The following is a 27,573-nucleotide window of genomic DNA, read 5'->3' as shown; positions in this document are numbered from 1 at the left end:
CAGAGATTAACATAAAAAAAAAAAGTCTTCTTTATGTTTTTTCTTCTTAACATAAAAAAAAAGGATCTTAACATAAAAAAAAAAAATACTGTAGTCAAACAGATTATTAGAAACACAGTTCTGATCAGTCTGTACTATGTTGCTTTAAAACCTTAGTACATATTTCTGGCCATAACTCTCCCCAACGGTAAACATCTCATTTGGACTGACTGAAAGAGCCAGCATGAAAAAGAGAGGCTGAAACCAGGATTTGTTCTTTGAGTGGGGAGCTGAAGATGTTTCTTTAAGGTGTTCATTTCCTGGGAAATTGTACAAAGGTCAGAAGGGTATTATGCTCTACGTGATTGTGAAAAAGGCTTTGGATATTGATGTTACATGAATATTTACAACTACTATTACTAACAAAAACATTTGTTTCCAGCCCCTCTTCTTCTACAAGAAAAACACAGAATAACAGGGAAGAATTCACTTGTGAATAACAGTAAAAGTGAAAGTCTAGTCTGAAATCACTAATGGAAACTACACTTTTATTTGAACAGGAAGACTTGTTATAAAAATAATAATCAAGAAGCATCTGTAATTTTCCAGTGGAGATTACAGGAGACTGAAAGTTCACCATGACAAGAATGATAACAGCACCATGCTTTTGTTTTCTTTATTTTACCCTTGAGTAGATAACCTTTCATATTTCGGTAGAGAAGACACATCGGTGATGATGTTTTTGTGATGTTGCAAAATTCCATTTTCTCCTCATGCCTCTGGGAACAAATTCATCCATGTCATTTAACCACAGCACAGCTTCATAAAGAACAGAAAGGGGAGAGGCACAGCAGTTTGCGGGGAATGAGAGAGAATAATCCAGCTGATTAACACTCAATAAAAGGTTACTTATAAATGACATGCTAATGGGCCATCAGAGAACTCAGGCAGGGTGGTATTTGGCCAATTTATTTCATATTTTTAGGTGGTCCAGGACACAAGCAGGCAGCTTGCAACTCTGGAAGATCAATTAGCAGTTCAGATAAGCCTCCTCCCACTAGGTATGCTGTATTGGAAAGTCCTGTGGCAGAACTACGCTTGTGGGGAAGCTGTTGGGCAATAGATCAGCACAGCTGAGGAAGGAAGTGAATCAGTAAGGTTTACTGGTACAGATATTGAATCATTTTGAGACCTAGCCCCATGCTTAGGTATGTTGATGAACCCTGACATACAGTGGAAGCACTAAGATCTATGAAGAATTATTGTTTTTTTCCTTTTTCAGGGCTACTCCTGAAGTTCCTCCTAGCTGTCCTAAGGCATGCAGCTGTTTATACTTCAGTATGTATGGGGTGCCCAAATCTCTAGAGAACTTATGAACACCTCACTCACAAACTACAAACACACAGTAGTTTTGAAATACATGGGATTAATATAATAGACATTCAAATTGAATAGAGGAAACTCTTTTCAAGCTAAGCCTTCTTATGCAAGAGCAGAGTTGGTAAAAATCCCCAGAGTTGTGACATTTCAAATTAAACCTTAAATAGATTTAGCAAAGCGATTCTCATCCTCACCAGCAGAAACTCCTATTATCCCCTGGACATCTGGCTTTTATGACACTGCAATATTTGCTGAGTTTTGCACCTGGAAGGTGATGCAAAAGAGTATCACATAATATGTTCTAGAACTGTGTTTCACTTAGGTTTAAAAACTGTATTTTAGCCTTACTGTGGGCTAGCCCATTATGAACATCATTAAAAACTAAATTGTACATCCAACAGTGAAAATAAACAAAACAAAACACAGGAGAACAAACATGGGAGAACAGAAAAGATTTTGCAGAAGGCTGTTAAGGAATTACCCAATATTTTTTTAAAAAAAAATCAGTTTTATTTATTTTGCATCAATTCCCCAAATACAACTTGAGATGTCCACTCGCTCCCTTTCTTACCTCTTGCTGTCTATTGAAAAAGTACTTGAGAGACCATTTAACAGTACAGAGTCGGCCAAAAGGTGACAACATAAAGGCTGACAGTCTTAATTTGATCCTGCAGATTCCTTTCTTGCATTTTCTTTTACAATCAATTCCACAATATACTGAAGCTCAGACTGGCCTACTCGGGAAACTATTTTTTTCATGATATGTTTTCCAGAACTTGTCTTCCCAAAGACCAAAATTTTCACTCACTGCATTGCTGGAAGCCCAGGTATGTATATTGCTAATTCATAGGCATCATGCTCCAACAGCTTATGCTTTCTGCCCACTTTCTTCTCTCTGTGTAAAGATCTAGGACCAATGCAGAAGCTCAGGCTCACGCAAACGCTTTCTTCTGGCTTACTCCTACAGTCAAGCCTTCAAAGTTGGTTGTGCTATTTGCTCTAGGATGCCAATGCCACAACAGGAATAAGAAAACAATATAGATGTTGGTATACAAACGGCAGCAGGAGTTAGATTCTGTTGGGCCTTTTTAAATGGCATAATTTTTCAAAAGATTTCTGAGAACTTAAGGAAATTTTTAAGAATTTTCAATTCATGATAGACAGAAGTGCCAAATGATCAGGTTTTGTATTACAGATCAAACTGCAGTTGTGCTTATAAAAAAGACTTAAACAAGCAAATACAGTATTTATTTATGCCTTGTGAAGCTCATGCTAACAGCATCTCTCCTGATCAGCGTTGAAGGCATTTAAATTTGTCTCTTTATTAAAGCAGCTCTTTTGCCTCTAGTCTTCCTTTCCCAGCTTCCAAAATGTGAAAAAGAAAAAAAATGTATCCAAATGAACTGTTGCATTTCAGTGATATCTAGTCTACATAATACTTAAAGGATGACCCTGCATAAGTTTTGGAATAAATAAAAAAACCAACTGCCTACTATCTTTTTTAACACTAGTGGACCTCTGATGTAGAAGTTTCCTTAACAAAACCAAACATTCAATTTCTATTAGGCACCTCAACGATCTCTGCCTCACTGCTACTCACATACAAATGATCAGATAGCTGAAATACATTACCACCTTTGGCAAGCACAAACACATAGGTGATGGAGCTCATTTATAGTCACTGCCAGCTTGTTTAAAAGAATATTTTTCCACTGAGCCTTTTGGCAACATACAATTTGCTTCCTGTATTAAATTATGCTTCCTTTTCTAGTAGTGGTATTTGCAAAATACCACATATTTATTTGCAAAGAAAAAGACAGTGGGCAGCGCTGGGTGCAGATATCAAGGTTTATCTCATATTGAGGTGGGAATGTAGGTATTACCTCTGAAAATCTGCTTTTGGTTGATCAAGAGTCTTCTTGGTAATTCCTGGTAGTGCTACAAATGAAATATTTTGCTGCCATTTTCAATTCAGAATAGAAGCATTTCATACTCAACGAGCAGTTTTGCATCCCAGAGTGAATGTCAGGGCAGCTCCATTCCCACATTTCTAAGCAGTGATCTCTGGTGTACTGGAACATGAGAGACACCAAAGGTATGTTTCTCCTCTAAAGTGCTTCTGTAGAAGTTGTGTGGGTGTGATATCCACCTGGTCCTCCTGCTTTTGTGTCTTTGTCATTGCAGCTCTCCACATTGTGAAGTCCTGTCATACTCTTTTTGCCATCATCCATTTCGTCTTCTGACAACTCTATGCTCTTCCTGTTGCACTGACAGAAGTCACTGGAGCTCTCCAGTAAGTTGATGCAACATTTGATAATCAGTGCAAGCCAGGCCATCCCGAAGAGGATCCAAAGGGAGATTACATTCTTGTACCAGCTTGGATAGGTGCGGTCTGGGTTCATCCCTACAAAAGAATCATCACAAACATTTAAACATTGAGTGAAGACTACCTCAAAGAAGGCATTTCATGTAAAGCAGAGAGAAAGGAGATAAATATGACCTAATATTAGCAATTCCTACCTGTGTAGGACTAAGAACTATTAAGATTAATCATGAAAAAATAAACCCAGAATCAGAGCTGTTCGTAAATTAAACTGTTCACATTTGAGTACAGGTTTTTTTTTTTTTTTTTCATTCATCACTCACTCAGCTTTACAATATTGTATTAGTCTGTAACAGGGGTTTCCTGCAAGCAGAGCCTGGCATAAGTGAGGGAAGGGACACAAAGCAGTCCAAAAACTTCTAACTACAGCCAAGCCTTAGAATCATAGAATGGCTTAAGTTGGAGGGGACCTTATAGATCATCCACTTCCAACTCCCTGTCATGGGTAGGGCTGCCATCCACCAGATCAGGATGCCCAGGGCCCCATCTAACCTGGCTTTGAATAACCCCAGAGACAGGACATCCACAACCCCTTCAGGCAGTCTGTGTCTCACCACCTTCTGAGTAAAGAATTTATTCCTAACAACATAATTCCTGACATCTAACCTAAATCTCCCCTCTTTTAGTTTAAAGCCATTCCCCTTTGTCCTGTCACTATCAGACTGTAAAAAATTGGATCCACCTCCTGCTTGTAAGCTCTCTTTAAAGACAGCTTTATATTATGTTATCCGTTCATGTTTTCTGATTGCTCAGTTAAATAGACAGTGATCCCTTTGGAGCAGAGTCACATTTTGGTTTGCATTCCCACAGTGTTTAGTGCTAAGAGGCTTCTATAGGCTAAGATGCTGTCTATAGCAATACTAAAAATAATAGTACAGGCAAAATAAAGTAATGAGCTTATTCTTATGAAGTGACTGGGCTGTATTTGTAGAGCAGGCTGGGATACCATTAAAAACCTCAAGAGTTACAAGATACAAACCAGCTGCAGCAGTCTCTGCATGGACTCTACTTCTTCTCAGGTCTCATTATTTATTTTCCTTGCTGTAAGAAAGTTTGTAACTTTGTAAGTGAATACCTGCAGGATGACAGATACTGTAGAGCATATAATTTTCTGGGGACAGGGTGTGAGGAGGTAACATATATGACACTGTGCCTCTGTAAGCCTGAAGCTCACGCCCTGTAACCAAGTCCCGGTGAAACTTACACATAGGGCTAGGCTGATAAGGGACATCCACAGAGGCAGGTATTTAGGTATTTGTCATCTGTGACCAGTTGTATGTACTCATTCTATGCTGTCACTGCGTGCAAAGACTAGTGAGTCCCATACACTTTAAGGACCACAATTAGAGTCTACAAGATTATGGAAGTAGTAACTGGTTAGTGGAACTACATTGCATCCATTGATTTTGTGTTGTCATATAGTTTATAATATGTAATATTTTATTTCTATTTTATTTGCAATATAATGGGACTGCAAGGCATTTTGAGATTATCACTAGTAAAAGAAAAATGCTTGGGCTTTACCAATCACCTGTGTCCTAACTGCTCTGTGGGCTGGCTTGCTATAACAAGGTGAACATGTGCCATAGAGAGTATTATACTCGACCTGCAAACAAACACCTTTCACCAATGCCAGGTTTGAAAGGTATAAAGTTTGTTACCTTCTAAATAATAAGTGAAAATAAGAGAAAATGACTATTTGAGTCTTCCTAGAAGATCATCTGATATGTACAGTCTTGGGGAGGAGAAGCTGAAAAGCAGTTTAGGACCTACACAGTAAGATGCTTCTAATAGAAGGGCTTACTGTGTGTAAATTATCAAATTTCAGAGCCAGTAGGAGAAGCTACATCAGTATTACCAGATAGTGTGTTCTATAGCCAGTTTTATAACTTCAAACTGAAGTGCTATTGTCTGGCTTATATTTCACTGAAGACAGAGCAGTTGTGTCAAAAGGGGACAGTGGGCATTACTTCCAACATGTGATACTCCCCAAATTGTACCTGGTCCAGACCAGTGCCAGGGATCACACTAATTGGGGAGACAGTGTGACAGTCACAAAATAAAGCATGAATGCATGCCCTGGCTTCACTTAGTTTTATGTTGAGTCATAAACCACAAACGCAAGACTGTAAGGCCAAAATTGTCTGGTCTTTACATACTACAGGTCACTGACATCTACTCACTTATTCCCATATGAACCAACATATTTACGGTAGTACAAAGGTACCGCATAGGTGAAGGCATGTCTGGAAGTGAGTGTACTAAAGAGGAGCTTCAGTCAGGAACTGAGTGAAATTTGCTGCTGCAGAGTTCAGAAACATCTATAGAATGTTGAAGTGACTAGCTTTTGTTAAGCTCCATCTGGATGCCCTTGCCCAAACTAACTTGATTCAAGCTAGTTTAAGTGTGTCTGGACAAGCTCTAGTCAGGACTTCGATGCATTAATGACCAGTCCTATCCTTTAAGTTGTTCAAGCATCAAGCAAGCACTACAAAGAGATAAAAATAAAGAATTATTATTAAGATGTTTTGGTCTGTCTTTCAGATATTCAAGGGTGCATGTGTTTCTATAATCGATTTACTGTTAATGTCTTCATCAAAAAGGTGTGTCTTGTGTTTCAGCAAGTTCATCAGGCATAGGTCCAAACCCATTTCCTCTGATAAAATGCTTTGGCAATCAAAACTAGATGGTGCTTGGTGCCTGATAGTCTATGCCTAAGTGACCAAAGTTGCTTCTAGGAAGTTTTATCTGGGGTTTCAGCTGAGAAATGCTCACTGTGTTAATGGTAATGCAGAGTAACATCTTTAAAACTAAACATTGATAGTGCAGTGGTGTGCACCAAGTGTATCATCAGCAACTGCTGCGATTAAAAACAGCTCTCCAGTCTAGTGTTGCACTCACTCAACAGATAGATCACCTGAATGTTGAAAGATTACTCATTGACACAGAAATGATTGCTTTGTTCTTCCACACATGGCATTCCTATCTCAGAAATAGTGTCTTCTCCAATCTATCCAGCACCTACTACAATAGTTTTGTCATCATACCTGTGGATTGCTGGTGGTGTAAGACTGTCAAAGTGAGAACTTGATATGCTGCACTTCTGGCTTTGATGTTGAGTAGGTAAAAGAAATTACATTTGAACTACTCACCAATCACATAATCTCCAAATCCTATAGTGCTGAGAGTAATGAAGGAATAGTAGAAACTCTCTTCATAAGTCCATCCTTCTTTGTTAGAGAACAACAAGGGAGGTAGCAGGAGGAACAATAACAACCCTGTTACTAGTGCACAAGTCTTCATCAGTAGAGCAGCTTTTATCTAGTAAAACAAAACAACAGTAACAATACAAAGACTCGCAGGAAAGGTGTCATGGAAAGTAAAGCTCATTATCTAGTTGAAGGTGATATCAAGCTCCATAAGAACACAAACATTCACAGCACTCCACTAAAATAAACAGTGTGGCTCTCTCAGTCAACACAAATTGGTCCTTTTTCTTGAGTCCAAAAATCATGCCATTTTAGAGCTTATTTCACAAATGCTACCATGTAACTTAAATAAGTAAATCCAACCAAGACTGATAAGCAAACTAGCTATCTTAAGATTGTTCATGGCTCTAAGGCTCAGGCAATTCTCTTGCTGGAAGGGAAGCCATTAATCACAGAAGTTGCATCAACTAATAAATGACCTTATCTGACATCTCATAGGGCTGTCATAACCAAATTTATTCATTTCCCGTTATTCCTGAGCATTATTGCATTTTTGGCCAAAAAGGTACGTCCTTGTTAGTCAGAGGATCCAAAATACCAGACAGTGTTCTTTCTCTCCCCGAACTTACGGGGAGTATGGCTAGGCAGTATGCCTAGCCCCGTTGCTTACCTTCCAGTGAAACATCTCTTCTAGGTGATGGGCACTACGCTGAACCCCCAACAACATCAGCTGCCCAATTTCATTCAGGAGGACAAGGTTCAAGGGGATCCCAAAAAGGGCAAAGAAGATGCAGAAAATTCGACCAGCCACAGTGCTGGGGCTTAGGTTCCCATAGCCTGGACAGGGAGGAATCAAGTGTTAAAACTGAAACATTCTTGCTTGCTCCCCTCCTCTAGAAGAGTGAACCTCCATCTTCTACTAAAGTTAGAGAAGGTTACTGCTCCAAAAGGATTTTTGTTTTGTTTTTATAAATAACTGTAAACTACATCTATTGTTTGTCATATCCTATTGTAGGTTGGAAAATAACATTTCTTCCCCTGCCAACTTTACTTAGTTCCTTTCCCATTTACCAGTGAATTTCCTCTTCCCTGCCCACTGCCCTGGCTAGAATTTGACGTAAATGCAAAACATCCGTTTAGTTCAGTTTTCCAATTGAATTCAATCATTGTTGGCATCAAGTTTGCTGGTAAGTGATCTTGCATGGCTGTCAGAAGGTCTCTGAATCAAAACAATAGTGTTTTAGTAATATTACCTTTGTCCCACTGGACTAGTGAACTTACCACTGCCACAAGCATCAAATACTTCTTATTGTCAAGTTGTTTGCCACAAGTCAATACATTTTAAAAAATTATATTTAACCCAAGTAAAATTCTTCAATTTCAAACATAAAGAAGAAAGAAGCATGTTTGAAACTTTGCCCCTCCACCTTTTTTTTTTTTTTTTAAAGCATCAATTGGTCTAAAAAGGATGCTGCCCAGCAAGCAGAGCTTTGCTTGTATCATGGCTCAGATTGTCATGTTTTCAACAATGCTGCTGCAACATTTGTTTTTTCTCCATACTTGATTTTTAAAATATCCTGTAAACTTGCAAACCTACACTTATGTAACTTCAAGTGTTTTATGCCACAAGAAAATCAAATCTAACTTCACTTTCTTTCAGAGTGTTTTTAATACAGAGGAAGGACTAGCATGTGATGCAAGCTTCAACACTGACTTAGCTACTTAGAGATATACAGCCTTCATTAGATTACCGAATCACCGTTGCTCATTAATAGTTTGTGTATCTCTATATACAAGACCGAACTTTTATTTTTGCCATGAATACATCCTCACATGGCTTCACATCTAATGCTTTTAGGTTTGAATGATTATGGGACCCTGGTTTTAACATACATGTTAACACATAATGCATCTCCAAAGCAATGGCTCCAACAGTCTGTGCCTGGGAAGGTGCAGAGCCCCTGGGAAAGAATGGGATGCTGTTACATAAATAAGGTTTGTTTTGAAATACAAACAAAGGAGCTAAATTAAGACTGTAGAGCAGCCTTAACTCCAATACAGTGTTCTTCACTTATGAGCAACTCTACAAGCTTATATACTTTTCCCCTCCACTATATGTAATTACTGAGCCACTTCTGCTGGCTTTCACCATTTCTAGACTGCCAGGTGTGATAAATGATAGACATGCAGGCAAATAAATCTGTTACATGTTACTATGCGAGTGAATTTGAGCAATGTTCGTGACTTGTGGCACACTGACTGCGCCACATCTCAGTGGATTTGTTCCAATTTTTCCTCTTTCATTCTATTTAAGGTGATTTCCAGATGCATCTAGAGCCATGGTACAGAGCTGGGATATGTTTACTGTAAGTCTAAATACAAGCCACATACACTATGGCCAGATATTCCACAGATTCAGTTTCTTTTTCTTCTTTCCCTACCATATCAACTTAACAAAGGCTGTGTAAAGGCTTGGACAGTTTTTTTTTTTTTTTTTAAACCATAGCTTTCCAAGCTATCTAATCTCTGTAGGAGTGGAAAAAAGAGGAAAAACAGTTCCTGTCATGTCTCTCAGTGAAGCACAGCCACCTTCAGGATTTTAGAGATCCCACACCATGCTGATGAATGGACAGCATCTCAAGTTAGGCTGTACAATTCATTTAATTTAGAACAGCACATTCAGTGACATCCGAAGGTCCAATGTGTATTGAGAAGTCTAGGACAACACCAGACCTGCTTTGTATTTGATTCACCTGGCACCCTTGGGCTCAGTGGCTCAAGAATTTCTCAAAGATTTAGTGAGTAACTGCTGCAAATATATCAGAAATGCCATATTCCATTAGCTTTTTATACAGGATATAGGGTTTGATTGAGCAGCACACGAAAATTTAGACTATGTAAAATAGCAAGCAATTTATATCTGGCTAATGATCTACCCTTGCCTTTGGCCTAGGAAAATAGGTATTCATGTCATCGTATATACTTCAGCTTAATTTTCCCCTACATTCCCATACGTAGAATCACTGAATGGCTTTGGTTGGAAGGGATCTCAAGAATCATCAAGTTCCAACCTCCCTGCCACAGGCAGGGTCACAAACCTCCAGATCTGGTACTAGACCAGGTTGCCCAGGGCCCCATACAACCTGGCATTAAATACCTTTAGGGATGGGGCATCCACCAGCTCTCTGGGCAACCTGTTCCAGCATCTCATCACTCTCTCAGTAACAAACTTCTCCCTGGTGATCTAAACTAAATCTCCCTTCCTTTAGTTTAAAACCGCTCCCCCTTGCCCTATCACTATCTATCTGTGTAAAAAGTTGATTTCCCTCAATGTTGCAATGAGGTATCCCTGCAGCTTTCTTTTTTCCAGGCTGAACATGCCCAGCTCCCATCTTTTATGTCTTTGATAAAGATGGGAAAGAGTACCAGACTCAAGATGGACTCCGTTACCATCCTTCACCTGGACATAGAGCCAGTGACCACAATGCTCTGTCTGTGACCTTCCCATCAATTCCTTATCTGCCAAATAGCCTACCCTTCAAAACCATCTCTCTCCAATTTAGAGATAAGAATGTGGTGGGAGCCCATGTAAAAGGCTTTGCATTAGTCCAGGTAGATGACATCAGTTGCCTTCCCATCATCCACTAATGCTGTCACACCCTCATAGAAAGCCACCAGATTGGTCAGGTACAACCTTTCCTTAGCAAAGCTGTGCTGGTTGTCTTGGATCACCTGCTCATCTCATACATGCCTTAACATGTCTTCCAGGAGGATCTGTTCCATGATCTTCCCAGGCACAGAGGTGAAGCTCACTGGCCTGTACTTCCCTGGGTCCTTCTTCCTCCCTTACCTGTAAATGGGAGTGATATTTCTCTTTTTCCAGTCCCTAAGGACTCCGCCTGACAGACACAACTTTTCAAATATGATAGACAGGAGCTCAGCAACCACATCAGCCAGCTCCTTTAGGATCCTGGGATGCATGTCATCCAGCCCTGTGGACTCATACATATTTAGTTCCATAAGGGATTCAGAGGGTTTGAGACTTGTTAAGAGGAGGATACTGAGGTGTGATTAATAGAGAATTAGTAAAAACCTCTCTCTTCACTCACATGACAGTATCCCAACAACAGTGCCCCCAATTTGGCCAATGCAACTGCTACTTCCTGCTACTGACAGTGGATGGCTTGTTTGGACCCGGTTCCCACAGCTCAGCTGTATTATTATCTTAAGCAAAAAGCACTTAGAATGGGAGGAGGGAAGGGAGGGAGTGAAAGCATCCTCTGTGAGTTGAGAGACATCTGCAAACTCACCAAATTTCAGTTGAGGGAAAATACAGAAATACATTTTCATAAAAACTGCCAGCGGAAGAGTCACTTCTCCAACCAGTAACTTTTAGTTTGAGCATTCAAATATTTTTGGGAGATTCTGGAGCATCATAATCCCAAGGTTAAAAAGTGTTCTTGTGTGGGAACAGGGAAGGGCTCTCAGCCTCACCTGTTGTCAGTATTTTTCTTTGGATACTCAAACACTCAGAAAAGCCTGGAAGCCAAGCACCCTGCCTTACAACAAATGTCTGATCCACAGGCCTGCTGGGCAGTCCTGCAAGGGATGCCACTGCTATAGTTACACTACTTTGCATTACACATTTAATTGCTTTGAGAAATATGTTTTGTTTGGCAGTTAGGTAGATCTCTAGATACAGGAAGAAACTTCACATTGCTCTACTACACTCAGTGAGCACTCAAACCAATGAGCTCTTGGCAAGAAGTACACTGCCAGCTCCTCCTCTAACACTTCCCTGAAGATATAAAGTTTTCCTCATGCTTCTTAGATGTGACTTGAATATTTTCATTCAGGCTAAATGAAAGTTTTGTTCGTGACAAATTCATATGCTGCATTGAGGGGAAAAAAAAAAAAGAGATTATTTAAATTCAGTATAGGTAGAGAAGGTGGCAGTGGTGGCCTAGAATCTCAGGAACTGCATCTAATATGGAGGACCTCATATAGATTCTGGTATTTAGTGGTTATAGGGGAGATAGCCCTCACTATTCATTTTAGCTGGTGCTGTGATGAAGTAGAGATCAATTACTAATATTCATAGATTAAAAACATATTTGAGTCAAATTATTCATCAGTTTTGGTTCCATGGTGTTACAGGCAACAGCAACATTTGGTCGCAAACTCCTCGCGTTTATGACTTAAAACCCTCTGTGAAAGATCAGGATGAGTACTGGAGCCTTCTTCTATACTGTGTGTATACCGTATACCTCACAGTAGGCTGTACAATATACTTAGTCAGGACAAGATGGCACATGACAGGAAAGCAGACTGAATATGCTCTCTGAACTCAGGCAACAGCTCAGAGAAGGTTAGCAAGAACACCATCTCCCTAATCCCCTGGTGACCTTCCATGGACTGTTGAGTCCTACTTGGATAAGCCTGTACAGCAGCTCTACTGGATGTCACAGGGCAGGGGAAAAAATAAAATAAAATAAAATCAGTGCATTGAAGGCGCAGTGTTCTTGAGCAGAGAACTCCCCTGAACAAACCAGAGGATCAAAATGTGAAAGTGACCCTGGCCTATTATTCCATGTTTTAAATACTTAGAGATATCAAAGTGTTTTAACTGGATTTCCCTGAGCATCACCATACAGCAATGGGCAGAAGCCAGTACACAGGAGCTCCATCACATACTGGGCAGCACTACAGAGGATTAAAGTTTTAGAGACAAACTCATCAGTCTAAAACCCTGCATTGCCAGGAGCACCAGGACTTTCTAGCCCTGATTTGACTGTTTTTCCCCCATAGGAATAATTTGTGCCAAAATACTAATTATCCTACAAAGTATATGAAACTCCACCTGACACTCACCAACATTCTGCTTGCCTCTTTGCTAGCTCCTTTGGAGGGCTGCTGCTAAGAGCTATCATCACTGTTTTGTTGTTGTTTATTCATATTGTGAGATGTTTTACTTGCTTTTACTACTTTATTTCATGCTTAAATTCACACAAATGAGTACTTGCTGTGCTGTCAGGAAATAAGGACACAGCTCTAGGTAACAGCATCCACGCACCTAAGATAACGGAAGATACTTGGGCTGCGAGAGAAAAATATTCTTCCTTCTTTTAAGCAAGCACAAACAACCTCAATCTCAAATCCTTTTCCTTCCATCTAACAACAACAATCATCTCATCACCCAGTGGTGTTGAACTTTAATCTTGTGCCCTACTCTGAACCTGCTTTGACCTCTGTGTCCTGGTAGTCCAAGCTAACTAGGAAGAGAGCAAACAGAGGATAAAGATGTTTGAGAGTTAAAACCAACAGAAAATTAGCTTCTCTTTCCTTAATCACTTTCAGCTCTACTCTCAAGATTATTCTTCAGGATAAAGAGAAAAATCTCCTACAGAAAATGAGATAACATGGTACTTGGGACAACATAACATGTAAATACAGCAATGAAGGAAGCAATGAAGAATATCAAAACAGTGAGGAGAAGGAATTGACAGAAGGCCAGGACTGTCAATCCCATCTGATGAAAAATCACAATCATAGAACAGCTTAAGTTTCAGGAGGCCTTACATATTACCTAATTCCAACTCCCTGCCATAGGCAAAGATGTCAGTTAATTGCAGTTCCATTCAGTCTTTGAGATTGACCAATAATTACCTGGACTTAGGAGCCCTTCTTTAAACGACAACTTTTGGTACATACATCTCTTCTTTGAACCTTCAGAATTAGAGTACCAAGCATGTCCAGCCTGCACGTTACAGTCTTACATTTTTTTCTAAGCAAAATTTATAGACAACTTTTAATCACTACCGGAAATAGATTTAAGAGGATAAAACTGATTTAAGTGGAACAAGGGGGCAGCATAGAAGAGACTGCATCATGAGTGATAAGGGTATCAACTGTGTCAGTGAGGAAAGCAGCTAATGTCCCCCAGCCAGCATGAATGCGGATGAAGCTAACATCCCTTCCTGTAGCTGAGAGAGAAGTTCGGGTGAGGATTTCATAGAAACACAGCAAGCCTTCTGAAGTGGGCAAAGAGCTTGAAATAGAGCCGTGCCGTGGCTTCCATATGGAGCTTCCTACTGAGCATCAGAACTCTGAATTTCACTGAGTTCTTTGGGAAGGACAGTCACTTACGCCAGGCAGTGATGTTCAGATCAATAAGGTTACACTAGTGACTGCCTCAAAAACTTGCATAAGCAAAGTAGATGGTTAAGTTAGACCTGAGGTGAAGCTCTCAGGGGCTGTGCTTTTCACTTCTACATCATACCATCACCTATGTTGTTAATGTACTAACATATTGTCAATCAACAGCCTAAACAACAAAATCCAAGGCCTAGCAGTTCCAGGTTCTCTTTATAGATGTGACTTGAGCAATCACAAAGTCATTAGCAAGTCCCCTAAAAAAACACAGATTTACATCAGTAAAATATAAGCAGGTGTTTAGTCTAGATCTCAGCCAACATCACAAAAAGCCCTTACATCTGAACATAACCAATTTGATTCTCCTGGACTGTGGTTAACTTAAATTGGTCGTGGTAAAACAGAGTAATTCTGACAGTTTAGAAACGAATCGGGATTAAGGATGGAGCAAAGCAGCTCCGAACGTCAGAGGCTTGGAACGAAATGCACGGGCTTTGCACTGGAAAGCCGCAGCCCCGTTTGCCGACGCACCACTGCCATCATCTGGTGCAGCCCGTACCTGGTGGTAAGGCATCACGGAGAACAAAACACGTGCAAAAGAGCAGATAGGAGAATGACAGGATTGTAGGGGTTGGAAGGGACCTCCGGAGATCATCGAGTTCCATCTTCCTGCCAAAGCAGATACCCCACAGCAGGTCGCACAAGAAAGGGTCAAGGTGAGGCTTGGACAGGAATTAGTTCACAGGAATTTTAAGTGAAGACAAAACAAAAAGAACCCATGACCTCCTCCGTCTCAGCTTTTGCTTTGAGGCTTAATGTTCTGAAATCAATGCATCTTCAAGAATTGTCAGAGAAAATTCAAAACAAAGCTCCACCTGGGTGCACAAAGAAAATTCTGGGTCTAAAATGCATTTGAAACTGAGGAGAGCTGACAGATGTGATGCAACTCAAGAGATCCATGAGGTTTTGTTTGTTTGTTTTTTTTTTAGCATATGTTCAATGACTCTCTCCCCACACCACATTCTCCTCCCCCCTTCCCCCTAGTTTTTATAATATTGAGTTACGTAGTGACAAAAGATGTCAGGGCAAGTTATTAATGGTCTGGGGGCCTGGGGATATGCACTGACAATAATTAATGGTATCTGCATTAAGTTACGCTGTGCATAAATCCACTTTATTGTTTGCATTCTCTTCCCTCCCATTTCCATCATTCCTTCATGGCTTTGCATTACTCATTTGCTGGAACTTAACTGAAGTGTTTCATTTATCCAACTGTAGGACTTTCACCCAAACACACAGGCTCTCATCCAGTGCAAGTAGAATAAAAGCTTTTCAAAAATACTTCTCTCTCTCTTTGTGACAAGAAAAGCTCACTTCAGCGCCCAATTCACCTTGTACCGCTCAGACAGAACTAAGCTGAAGAAAGAGATGAGAAAATATACGGAAAGAGGTTGTAGAGGTTGTGAAGTCTCCTCCTTGAAGACCTTCAGGAGCTGCCTGGGCATGCCCCTGGGCAGCCTGCTCTGTGCGTCCCTGCTTGAGCAGGGCTGAGCTGGGTGACCTCCTGAGATCCCTGCCATTCCGAGATATAGGGAGTATAGATATTGTAGCACCTTGAAGCAATACTACTTTGCAGTCAAAAAAAATCCTGAGGAACTTAATAGAGGTATGCACTGAGCTAATTATCCTTGCATCTAGATGGAGATTGTCATTACAGTGGCACTGACAAAGCATTTCTTGTTTCTTGGGATAGATTCTTATGTACTTATCCACCGAGAAGCCATTTAGTGCTATGATATAGACCAGTAACATGGAGTCCCTCACAGCTGAACAGTGTCTAATAGTACGTGTCCTCATTCTTGCCTCTCTCCCACCTATAAGGCCACTCAATCAGCAGGGAACTCTTACCAATGGTTGTTATTGCAGAGATGGAGAAGAAGAAAGATCCACTGAAGTCCCACCTGCCCAGGCTAGTGGTGTTTCCCTGGAGGGTTACACCACTCTTGTAGGCTTCGATGATACCCTGCAAAGAAACAATAACATGAGATCCCACGGACTCCCTTATTGCAAATTCATGTGACTGGCATTTCTAGTGCTGGCTGGTAAAGTCACAAACTACGACTACTTTGAACCGTAACATTTCCCTTTTAATAGAGGATATCCTGTGCATCAGAGACCAAAGATCTGAGAGGTCAGGAAAGCCAAAACACAATGTACTGTTTGTAAGAAAATACCATCTACAGAAGAGCAGGAAGTTGCACGTGGTATATCATATAGGTAATCGTGGAAGAGACCAGAGGGCAAGAAATGCCTACAGAAAGCCCAATCAGAGCGTTATTGATTGCCCTACAGCATATTCATAGGAAAACAAGCTGTTTCTACATAGGATGTTCTGATGGCAGAATCCCCAGAGCAGTAAAGAAATATGCACACAAACGATACATACTAGAACATTTGCCTACACTGCAGAGGGATATATGTGATGTAGTGTGTGACATGGAAACAATACAAAATCATCAGCCTACTAGTTTTGGACAACTTGTCCCTACCCCAGGGCTTTAAGCATGAATAAATTAGATTTGGACTAGAATAGCATGATGCCCAATTTTCTTTAATCCACCGGGGAAAGACTCAAATTCCACTATGGTGAAATGTACAGAATTATGGTAAACAAGGTATCAGACACTTTAGCAGTGCCCACATCTAATTATGCTTTCTCATGCCAATAAAGTCAAAGATATTCAACTGAGTTGTGAAGAAAACAATATTAGTCACAGCATGTACACTAAGCATTTCACACCCACTGACCAAAAAAAATACTTGAGAGCTGATTATCCTTGAATGCAAAGTGTAGTCAAGAGTAGATTGAATTCATCACTTCTGAGGAAGACAAGCAGATTTCCAATAACACTATGCCTATGCCACCTCTAAAACTGCTGATAAAGCCTCCATCGATGGCAATAAAAGGAATCATTCTCAGGTTAGATTTGCATCAGACATTAGCTTTATAAAGTTGTAGTTTATACACCCATCCAGAAAACCAGTGCCTCTAGCCTGGAAAGCACAGAAACTTTGTTTTTTTACTGGCGAAGGCATACTATGCTATAAGCGATTTGTGAAATTATATATGGCTATGAATTCAAAACATTTTACAGAGAACCAATCAACATCTTTACATGGACCATTATCTCTTTCTCTGCAGAGTTACCAATTCTCACACTAAAAGCAAGGAACAGCTCCAAGATCATGGATGATTACAACTGTTCAGCTTCTCGTTCCCAAATCATAGAGAACTGAAGTGATGCAATGATGTGAAATCAAGCATTTAATGCCTTGGTTCCTGTGGCTTGCCACTTCCTGCGATATGATGTCCTACAAGAACATCCACTGCTGATTTCCACCTTCTGTGTGAAGAAACTTCTGTTTCTTTGGGACGATTTGGCCACAGTTTCTTACTAACCTCTCTAGTTCTAAAGCTTATGGCTTTAAAAACTTGACATTGTGTAATGGTGTCAATTGCTGAGTTCGTATCAGTAGGAGATCAGGCAGGAGAATGGAAATTATGTATGCATCAGGCTTTTTGGTGTGTGTGTGCATGAGTTTATTGTAAAAATTTATCTGAGAGCAGGACTGTTGGTATTCCAGCAGCCATATGCTGGAATATGTGTCTTCAAGACAAAATATGTAGGGCTCCTGAGATTACAAGCTACACAAGAAAAATGTGAGAGAATAACAGGCCTTTTATATTCAAATTTACACCCTAGTTTTACGGGTAGAGGGTGCATGTGGGGAGTAAACAAGAGATTTGTCACCCACTGAAGATTCCAATGTCTCCCTCGACATATTTGAAGAGTTATTTTATACTCTTGGGGGCCATGTTTCCTGACTGCAGTGTTTTGTAATGAGGAAGCATCTCCAGGTCATTGTGTTAACTTCCCCTGAGGTGATGCTGCTACCATGAAACACAGAGCTTAAGAGGCTGCAGGCAGGCTCAAGTGCTTGCACTGAATGGCACCATGTTCCCACACTCATCTCAACAGGAAGGTAACACAACTCATTCACTCACAAAGAGGAAGCACTGAGCCTGCTGCTTCTGGGATCAATCCCAGAAGTGTCCAATTGAGGCACTGCACATATTTACAGGAGGTCTTCAAGAGCGCTTTCAGCTGTAAGCATCCAGCTACATCTTTTGTCTTTCCCTGTTAGATCTTGCTATCAAACACCCAGATAACATGATTAGCTGTGAGAATCACTGTGCCTATCACAGTCTGATATGGGGATGTCTGAATACTCACACAAATCAAACCCACTTGAATAAACCGTCACTCCAGGGAGAAACCTTTAGTTCATCACTCTTAGAAAGAAGGAGCTACTGATGTGACCCTTTAAGTGAAGGATTCTTAGAGGGTAGAAATAAGGATACAGACTTGTAATCAACCTCAGAAGCACAGCAACAATGATAAAAAATTAAAGATTAATTTTTTCTGAGAACAGTAGAAGTGCAAGTGATGGAGCTTGACTTCCTAGATTCATGAAAGAAATCCATAAATGGATGTTAATATGCAGATATTACTTCTGGCACACTAAGTCATTGGACTACAAACTCCTGGAGGATGAAAAATGCATACTTACCATAACTTAATATGCTTCTCTAGACAACTGCTTTTGGTTAGTGCTCTTTTCATAAGGAAAAATTATAAGTGGTTTATCATTTTGATAGAATAATTGGAGAAATCCAGCTAATAAACAACCAGTTAGGCAACTGAATCCTCTCTGATTTTTATTTGTTTTATATATATAATAGCAACAGAAAGAAATCAGTAATTTTTCATTAGGAAAACCAAAGAGGATTCAGTTGCCTAATTGGCTGTTTATATATATATATATATATATATATATATATATATATATATATATATATATATATATATATATATAATTATATATATTGTATAATAATAATATTTTACTATAATATTATATTAATGTTATTAATATTATTAATAATATTTTATTATAATATAATATTTTTATATAATATATTTATGTATATAAAAATAAATCAAACAAAAAACAGAAGTACTGGTTGATGGGTTTAAAACTTACTAAAGAACTGAAACTATAAGGTCATGTCTGCTTGGTTCCTTTAGTATGGCTTTGAGAACTACAGACATTTTTCACTTTGCTTTACACCGATTGTGTGTGTGTGTGTGTGTGTGTGTGTGTGTGTGTGTAATCCTAAGTCTTTTCTGTTTTCTCTTAATTAGGTTGATAATTTATGTCATGTCTTCTGAGACCTGATGCATTCCAAGGTACAGTCCCAAATCCAGTTTTTAAGAAGTGGATATCTGTCTGATCTAACACATCAGTTAATACTACCAACTGCTCAACCACAGTATTGAACTTGTGAAATCCGGACTTGCTATTTTGAGAACTTGAAATGTCACATGTCTAATTCAGAAGTACAAGAAGGAAGCAGCAGGTGGTTAAATTAGGAAAAAAAACCCACTCTCAGAGCTCAGTTCTGCTTCGGTTTCTACTGACAGAAAAGCTAAATAACATAGGAATTTTACTTCTCTGTACTTATTTTCCCTTCTAAAATAATAATTTATGGGTCACAGAGACAACTGCCAATATTCAGGTAAGAATGCATGTATCATTTTGAGCCTTCTATAGAAGTCTCTATGGAGCTAATTGCTGTAGGATCTTTAAATTAGGATATTCTAGATTAACAGGGCTTCATGGGTCAATAAATTCATTTGGAAGCTGCCACATTTTCTCATCAGTGAGGCTGCTCTTTCTTGCAAGCACCATGCAAAGACTAATTCCATCATTAAATCTTATCATAGTTGATGGTTAGAAAAAAAAACAGCACGTCTTCCATTCACAGTAGTCTGTTTAAATGCAGGTGTCTGCCTGACTAACTCTGTGATAAAACATGGTTTAGAACACTTACATTCAGTCTCCTGCTTGGTTTCACTCAGCTCTGAAGTTTTTACTTACAAACATAATAAACTAATGATTGCAAATTCATGCTTTTTGTTAGGTTGATCATTATATCCCAGTGCAAATCAGAGCCTATTTTTGTGTGTCCTTCTGCAGAAAATTCCTTCCTTTAATCCAGGCTTACTTAGAACTTCATGAGGAAGCTATGGATTTCTACCACAAAGCAAACTTATTTTCTTATGGCAATAACCTTCTTTCTTTCTCTCTACTGTCAATTAGAATAATCATTGCTGGTTCTTCCTAAAGGAGTATCTCAATACAATTGAGTGTTCAAATTTCCTTATTGCAGTTAAATAAACACAAATAAAAATAAAACCACTGCTGCAGCCTGACTGCCTTTCAGCCCAATTCAGCTCTGGGGCTGTACTTCCACAAGTGTCTGACAGTGAATGTCTCACTCCACCTGTGAAACCATTCCACACAGCTTTGTCTCAACAAACCCAATTTAGCTACAGCAATAGCAAAAATTAAACCATCTGTCTCATTTACACTTCTAAAAGACCTCTTCTGCTCTTAAAGAAAAAATAAAGGAAGAAAGTGAGGAATGAGACAGCCTATTTAAGTACCTCCAGAAGGTTAATGCACACAGTCTATAGAGTTCGCTTCTCATTTGATACGTCTGTGTTATATCTTTTTCTTCCCTTGAGAAATGTAGGTTTATTCTTTTTCCATTTGCTGTAAAGTCACTCTTACTTTCAGCTGCATATTGAGTTGTCTCCCCCCCCACTCACAGTGTGTGCTGTGTTATCAGTTCTGGGCAACTCCCAGCTTTCTCAGCTAATGTACTTCTCTTTTCTAAAGTCTCATATCATAGGTTGGCCCCTCTACTGCCAGCAGCAGCTTATGGCTGCTGCTTGGTTTATGATCACCAAATGCTGCCAAAGGGAGAAACATTATTTACCCTGCTCTCCTTAACACCAATTGAAAACTGCATCCTTCAGCTCTGTGCCAAGTCACAACTGCAGGTGAACTTGGGTACAGCTTTCAGAAAAGGCATTTAAAACCAACAAGAAATGTGTGCATGTGTATATGTAAACTTTCTTGCAATCTCTACTTTCACTGGAAAACTACACTTCTCACTCTTACACAGAAAAACAACAATAACAATAAACAAGCACAAAGTTTAGAACAAGCAAATCAAGTTTGTATAAATAATTAAGTAGATTTGAACTTATCTGCCTCCATTATAATATCAAGATATAAAGTAATACAGGGGAACATGGTGATAGTACAAGAAAAATGATTTCAAGGTAAACTTCAGTTGGATATAAGGAAAAATTCTTTTACAGTGAGGATGGTGAGGCAAAGACACAGGTTGCCCAGAGGTGGATACCCTATCCCTGGAGACATTCAAGGTCAGGCTGGACAGGACTCTGAGCACCTGATGGAGCTGTAAGTACCCCTGTTCATTGCGGGGGAGTTGAACCAGATTATCTTTAAAGGTTCCTTCCAACACTAAGGATTCTATGATTCTAACATGAAGCCTCAGAAGATCAAGACCATTCCAAGCATATCTACAAGAATTCCTGGCTTCTCCTGAATCATGCTCTAATTGTCTCTTATTTCAGGATAATAGAGACAAACCACTTTTTACTGAAGGAGAGTACTGTGAAAGGAGCCAGGAGAATGATCCTTTCATAAACCACAGTTCCAGTCACTGCAGTTGCCCTTGTGATTCTGAACTACGGCATTTTGGCCAGAGTTCACAGCAAATGAGATACAGTGCAAGAAAGTGCTAGTCCAAGCCTAGCTGAAGCTTACACATTCATACAAACCAGCTTCTCCATGGATCATAAGGCCTCTCGAAATCTGTCTGAAACAATGCAAACAGTTCCTCACCTTCACAGTTTATCGATGAGGTAAAGAAGGTGTTTCCGAGGCACCAAACTATCATTCAGAGCAATGATGAAATATAATCTCACAATCTTTGTGCTCTGGAAATTCTATGTAATGTTTCTCCATAAACACCCATTCACATTTCATAAAATTCTAGCTGCAATCAGAAGAAAACAATATTAATCTTGATCTCAGATTGTGAGGACAAGGGTCAGTTAACTTTGAAATAATTTAGTAAAAGATTATGGATTACACCATTCCCAGGCATGAACTCTGATTCCCTGTCCTTTCCCAGAGCAGAAGCTTACTTGAATACAGACTAAAAGAAGAGTAGACACAAGATTCATTATGGATGCTGGATTTCAGAGTTTTCTTAAATTCATGTCTTTCAGATAACCTGAAATCTGATCAAATAATTACTCCCCCCAAACAAACAACACAACAACAAAAATCCCAAAGAAATACACACAGTTTTGCTCGTGTATGTAATTGGTGTTAGTTCTGCTGAACTAAACGAGCTCTATCAGCAAAAGCACTTCTGCTTTTGCAGCTGGGTCTGCACATTCTCTCAGTAACTTAAGTACCTTAACATTCTCTCAGTTAATTAAGAAGAACCATGGGTATGTTCATTTCTCTCAGATATGGATCTGGGGAAAAGCGTGCTGGCTATAATTTAACTCAAGTGTAATACATTTTGATAATATGTCAGAAACAGCAATTATAGCTGATCAACTCTATTTCACCTGTGTTGATGGATATTCTGACTGAAGTGGGTCCTATACAGATATCACTGCTCCATAACACTAAGAGCCAATGCTGTTGCATTAAGTCTCTTAGCACCAACAGGTATCTCTGATGCTCACCCCTTAAAAGTCAACTACTTCTGCATCACCTGTGGGCAAGATGACTTCATTAAACTGCATTTGCAGGGCTGTATTTCCTGACAGCTGGAAAAATCTCTGCCTGTTTAATGTCAGTGCAATCCAAAGTATTGATGAGTATCTTTCAGTCACATGGGTACTACTGCTCTTGTAGTCATTAACCTGGTGGCTCTAGAGATAACAATATCTATACCCACCTAAAGGCTTTAAGTTCATGGCCTGCCCTTTAGAATTAGGTCCTTTACACTACACCTTAAATCTTGCTAGATGAAAAAATATTTATTTTTCTTAAGCTCATCTTTGATTTTCTTTTTCCCAGTTTATGTAAATGACATAGTTGAAGTAACTTTTTACATCTATGATAGAAAGCAAATAGAACAATGTAATAAATATAGGAAACAGCTGTGTTAAGTGATTGAGTTATAGAACAACAACAACAAAAAGATTGCATAAAAATGACATCAAGGTATCAGCCCAACACAGAAAATGCAGCATTGCAAGTCCAGACAATCTTCTAAATAAGGAAATACTGAAAAGCAGAGCAACTGTAGCTAAATCTGTATCTGTAACCACTGACAAAAACACGAAGTTTGGATGACCGCTCCGCTGCAGCAGAGCTACTTATTCTTCACCCAGGCAGTAAAACATGGACTTACATTCTAGAAGTGGTGATGGATTCATTATAGAATCATAGAATGGCCTGGGTTGAAAAGGACCATAATGATCACAGAGTTTCAATCCCGCTGCTATGTGCAGGGTCGCCAACCACCAGACCAGGCTGCCCAGAGCCACATCCAGCCTGGCCTTGAATGCCTCCAGGGATGGGGCATCCACAGCCTCCTTGGGCAACCTGTTCCAGTGTGTCACTACCCTCTGTGTGAAAAACTTCCTCCTAATATCTAACCTAAACCTCCTGTCTCAGTTTAAAACCATTCCCCCTTGTTCTATCACTATCCACCCTTGTAAACAGCTGTTGCCCCTCTTGTTTATATGCTCCCTTCAAGTACTGGAAGGCCACAATGAGGTCTTCCAGGAGCCTTTTCTTTTCCAAGCTCCTCCAAGGAGAGATGTTCAAGAAACACATGAATGTGGCACTGAGAGACATAGTTAGTGCGCATGGTGGTGGTGGTTGTGCAGTTGGACTGGATAATCCTAGAGGTCTTTTCCAATCTTGATTCTATGGCTCCAAGTGCATCGAGCTGGTTGTGTGTCTAGGACCTATCCCACACACCTCACCTCCAAGAGATATGACCATAAAGAAAGTGCCTTCTTTGTGTGCAGCTTCACTCACTGGACACTTCTGGAAGGGTTCTCACATCTGGAACTAACATCACTTTTGCCTGGACCGAGACTCTTAGGTACTTTCCCCCCCTCCCAATGGAGTCCAGTTACCCTCAGTACAGTGAAGAACAGTAATCACCTGAAATCTGCCACATGGCACCAGTTTCCACTTTCTGCAAAATTCAGAGCTTCCTTTGATGTGACCTCAAGCTTTAAAGCAAAGATCATCATATTTATTACACACCAGATACCACCCACTCTATATGTTGCCTAGTGGCTTCTCAGGAGCTGTTTGCTCCTCATCTTGTTCTTGGTGAACAAGCGTTCATAGTACAGACTTCATTTAAGTGTCACAAAAGTGGCCAAGGGACAGACAGGTCAATAAACGCCAACACATCTTCCCTGAGCAGAAGTTATGTTACTGGGTGCACAGCAGTTGTTCCTTACTCTGTTCTAGCTATAAATAATGAAAGCCAAGAAAAGTGCAGATCAGTCTTCCTCATACACACACACAAACACACAAGCATGCATTTTTGTGTGGTTATATATGAAGCCTATACATGTGCTACCCTCTGTTATTTAGAAAAATGCAGAACTATAGAATCCAGCAGGGGAAGAGCCAGCCAGAAAAACAGCTGTGGGAAGCAGGGACCCACCACTACAGAAGTCACACACTGAGCTAACACACTTTCCTTCTGTTTGTTGTTGATCTGCTATCTCCAACTCTTCCCGTCTTTTGTTTTCCTAACTAGGAAATTGCTTCTGACCCAGAAAGATGTGAGTCATAGAAGTCACAGGACAAGAACCCACTGTCTAGCTCTCACCGCATGGTTTGATTGCCTTCACCTTTCCTCCTGCCCATCTTCTTAGCACGCTCTCCTGTCAGCTCCCCAAAGCAGAAGCTCTCTGTCTATGCAAGGGCTGGAAGAGTGGATCGCCAATTGTGGATGGTAACTAGGAACTAAGCGATAAACAAGTTGTAAAATGGTATTTGCACACAGCTTTGGCAAACTGGGATTTTATTCTATATTGGCTCCTATGCACTTTAAAGTAAACCTAGATTTCAGAATTATCCAGGAGGCTGAAGGAAAATTGCTTTGACATTACAGGCAGTCCATTATTATTAAGTTTTATTCAGTGCTTTTTGCTTCCAAACTCTTTATATGCCTTCTTTATTGGCAAATAATCAACAGTGTACCTAGAATACACATTTGTTATCTGAAGAGGGTTTAGTAATGACGTTGTCTGTATTAAACTCTGTATTAAGCAATTCACTGCACACACACACACAGAATCTCATTTTTTTGAGCGCACTTAAAATAAATAAGCAGTGCCACACAGAAAATTAGAAGAGAGTGCAGGAAAATAGGCAATCCTGTGGATTATCTGTTTAAGATTAGTCTCTCACTGTGAAAGTTATTAAAAATAACACATGAAGCCATTCAAATAGGGTATGGTTTCTCAAAGCATGAAGGCATGCGTAAATGCTAAAATAAAACCAAACTCCCTTTTATCTTCCTCATCCAGATTGCTCAGGTCATAATTAAATACTGACTTGACACGTTAAAGTAATAGATCATCTAAAGGGATGACTCCTTCTCATGTGACTGTCAGACAGTACCAAGAATTAGTAGGGGTCATCTTGCAGGGAAACACCCATGAGAATGCCATTAAAAGGACTTTGCTGCCTATTCAGTTGTAGTTGCCTTCTCCTCACTGCCATCACCATGTTGCTGTCGTTCACCAAGGGAAGCCCGTGATGGTCCCAGAGCAGGCCCATACTTACTGCTCCGTGTGCCAGCACTGAATTAAACTCAACTTCCAGCCACCTCTATGGAACGCCAGGCTAGTCTGCTCTAATGTATTTATCACTTCCTTCTGACAAGTCATTTCAAAAGACTATTTACATCCCACACTTGGGGCTGTACACAGCACACAATACAAAATACAAACAATAGGAGTAGAGACCATGGTAGCTTTCAGGGGAGCAACTTCATATATCATCTTCACTTTACTACTGACTGCTTGAGAGAATTTGCTGCCCAGAAAGTCAAGGGAGGAGACATAGGTATCAGCACAGTTTTGTCTGCTGGGGCATTAGTGAAACTCCCAACAAAGTTATCTATTGGATGGCTTTCTATTATTTTTTATTTGTCTGCTGGGGGAAGAGGGGGGAAAAGTGTAAATAATTATATTTTAGGTCCTTTGAGCTCTGGTGAACAGCCACGATGTTTCCAGCCACCAGCAAGCACTGCTTACACCCTCCTCCTCATCTTTTCCCCCCACAGCACCTATCTGAGGTAGACAGAGACCAGAATAAACAGTACACAATCAACCACCAGCACCTCCAAAATGGGAATGGTTTGTATAAATGTTTAGCACTCTTCAATCTTGTATATAGAAGGCAGCAAAAAAACATCAATCGCATCTTGTGCATTTCTGCATCATACAACATAGCTACTTGAACTTCACTGAGATTGCATTCAGTCCACCTTTATGTGCTACAGCCGCCCTGCACATGTTCTCAGAAACTTTTTAAATGTGACTCAGGAGGATCCTTATCAGGATTTTTCCATTTCCCCTTAATTAAGGAACAGAAAATAAGAACAAACAAATAAATAAATAAATAAAAAACAACCCCAGAACTAATTATAACAACGAATTAAACATACCACGCCAAAGCCATTGGAATTTCTCCCTTGCAAGATGCCAGAAGCTACATACAATTCATACATGACTAATTCAACAGCAACCCAGAACTTCCTGCCATTCACCCCACGTACCCACCGCAGGACCCACCACCTACAAACCAGCAAACGCCGCAACTCCTGCGAGGACAGCGGCGACGGGGAGAAGCCCTTATACGAGCGGATGCTCGGACAGCCCGGAGCTCACCTGGATGAGCCTCTGCAGGGCGGGCCCCTGCAGGCAGGTGTGGTTGGCGAGCAGCTCCCAGCGCTGCTGGAGGAGCCGCCGAGCCGCCCGCACCTCGGCCGGCCTTTCCAGCGCCTGCAGCACGCCGGCCCCCAGCCCCACGTAACCTAGGTAAGCCAGCAGCAGCACCGGCACGCCCCAGCGCCTCCGCCGCCCCACAGCCACCCCCATGACTGCCGCTGTCGTCGCCCGCGGGGCAGAAGAAGCCGGAGCGGAAGGAGGCAGAGCCCGACCGGCCCCTCCCCGGCCCCCGCCCTCGCCCCGGCGCCGCACGGAGCCGCACGGAGCCGCGAGGGATGCTCCTGCTCAGGTTCTGCCGCCGGTAGCTGAGCCGCTTCAGTACGGCCGACTGCAGGTCTGCTCTCATCCTTCGGCACAGCTGCAGTGGATAACGACTCCTTCGTATAAGCCATTGGAAACGAACCGGTGTAGATCGGATGTAAAGGTGAACAGGAGAGGAAGGAACTCGTGCAATAGTCCTTTCACTGCTTTCCTTTGAGCACCTTCGTGCAGATACTCCCCGTTTAAGCCC

General features: G+C 40.5%; 1 protein-coding gene across 1 annotated transcript; it reads right to left on the bottom strand.

The window, feature by feature from the left end:
• Nucleotides 1–510: 510 nt before the first annotated feature.
• KCNK17 (potassium two pore domain channel subfamily K member 17) lies at nucleotides 511–27,555 on the bottom strand. Its single transcript, XM_046939077.1, has 5 exons — nucleotides 26,914–27,555; nucleotides 16,012–16,126; nucleotides 7,622–7,788; nucleotides 6,895–7,063; nucleotides 511–3,763 (listed from the first exon to the last, which is right to left on the bottom strand). The coding sequence occupies exons 1-5, from the start codon at nucleotides 27,406–27,408 to the stop codon at nucleotides 3,468–3,470; spliced, it is 1,242 nt and encodes a 413-aa protein (XP_046795033.1). The 5' UTR covers nucleotides 27,409–27,555; the 3' UTR covers nucleotides 511–3,467.
• Between the last annotated feature and the right edge of the window lie 18 nt (nucleotides 27,556–27,573).

This window comes from Gallus gallus, chromosome 3 (assembly GCF_016699485.2).
Source record: "Gallus gallus isolate bGalGal1 chromosome 3, bGalGal1.mat.broiler.GRCg7b, whole genome shotgun sequence".
NCBI lineage: Eukaryota > Metazoa > Chordata > Aves > Galliformes > Phasianidae > Gallus > Gallus gallus.
This window is presented reverse-complemented; position numbering and strand designations above follow the sequence as displayed.

Coding starts and splice junctions, on each gene's coding strand:
- KCNK17 (XM_046939077.1), bottom strand. CDS start 27,408: ATGAGAGCAGACCTGCAGTCGGCCGTACTGAAGCGGCTCAGCTACCGG. Junction 7,789..16,011: donor CTCTGCAATAACAACCATTG/GTAAGAGTTCCC, acceptor CTCCCTGTCCAG/GCTATGGGAACCTAAGCCCC. Junction 3,764..6,894: donor ATTTGGAGATTATGTGATTG/GTGAGTAGTTCA, acceptor ATTCTTTTGTAG/GGATGAACCCAGACCGCACC.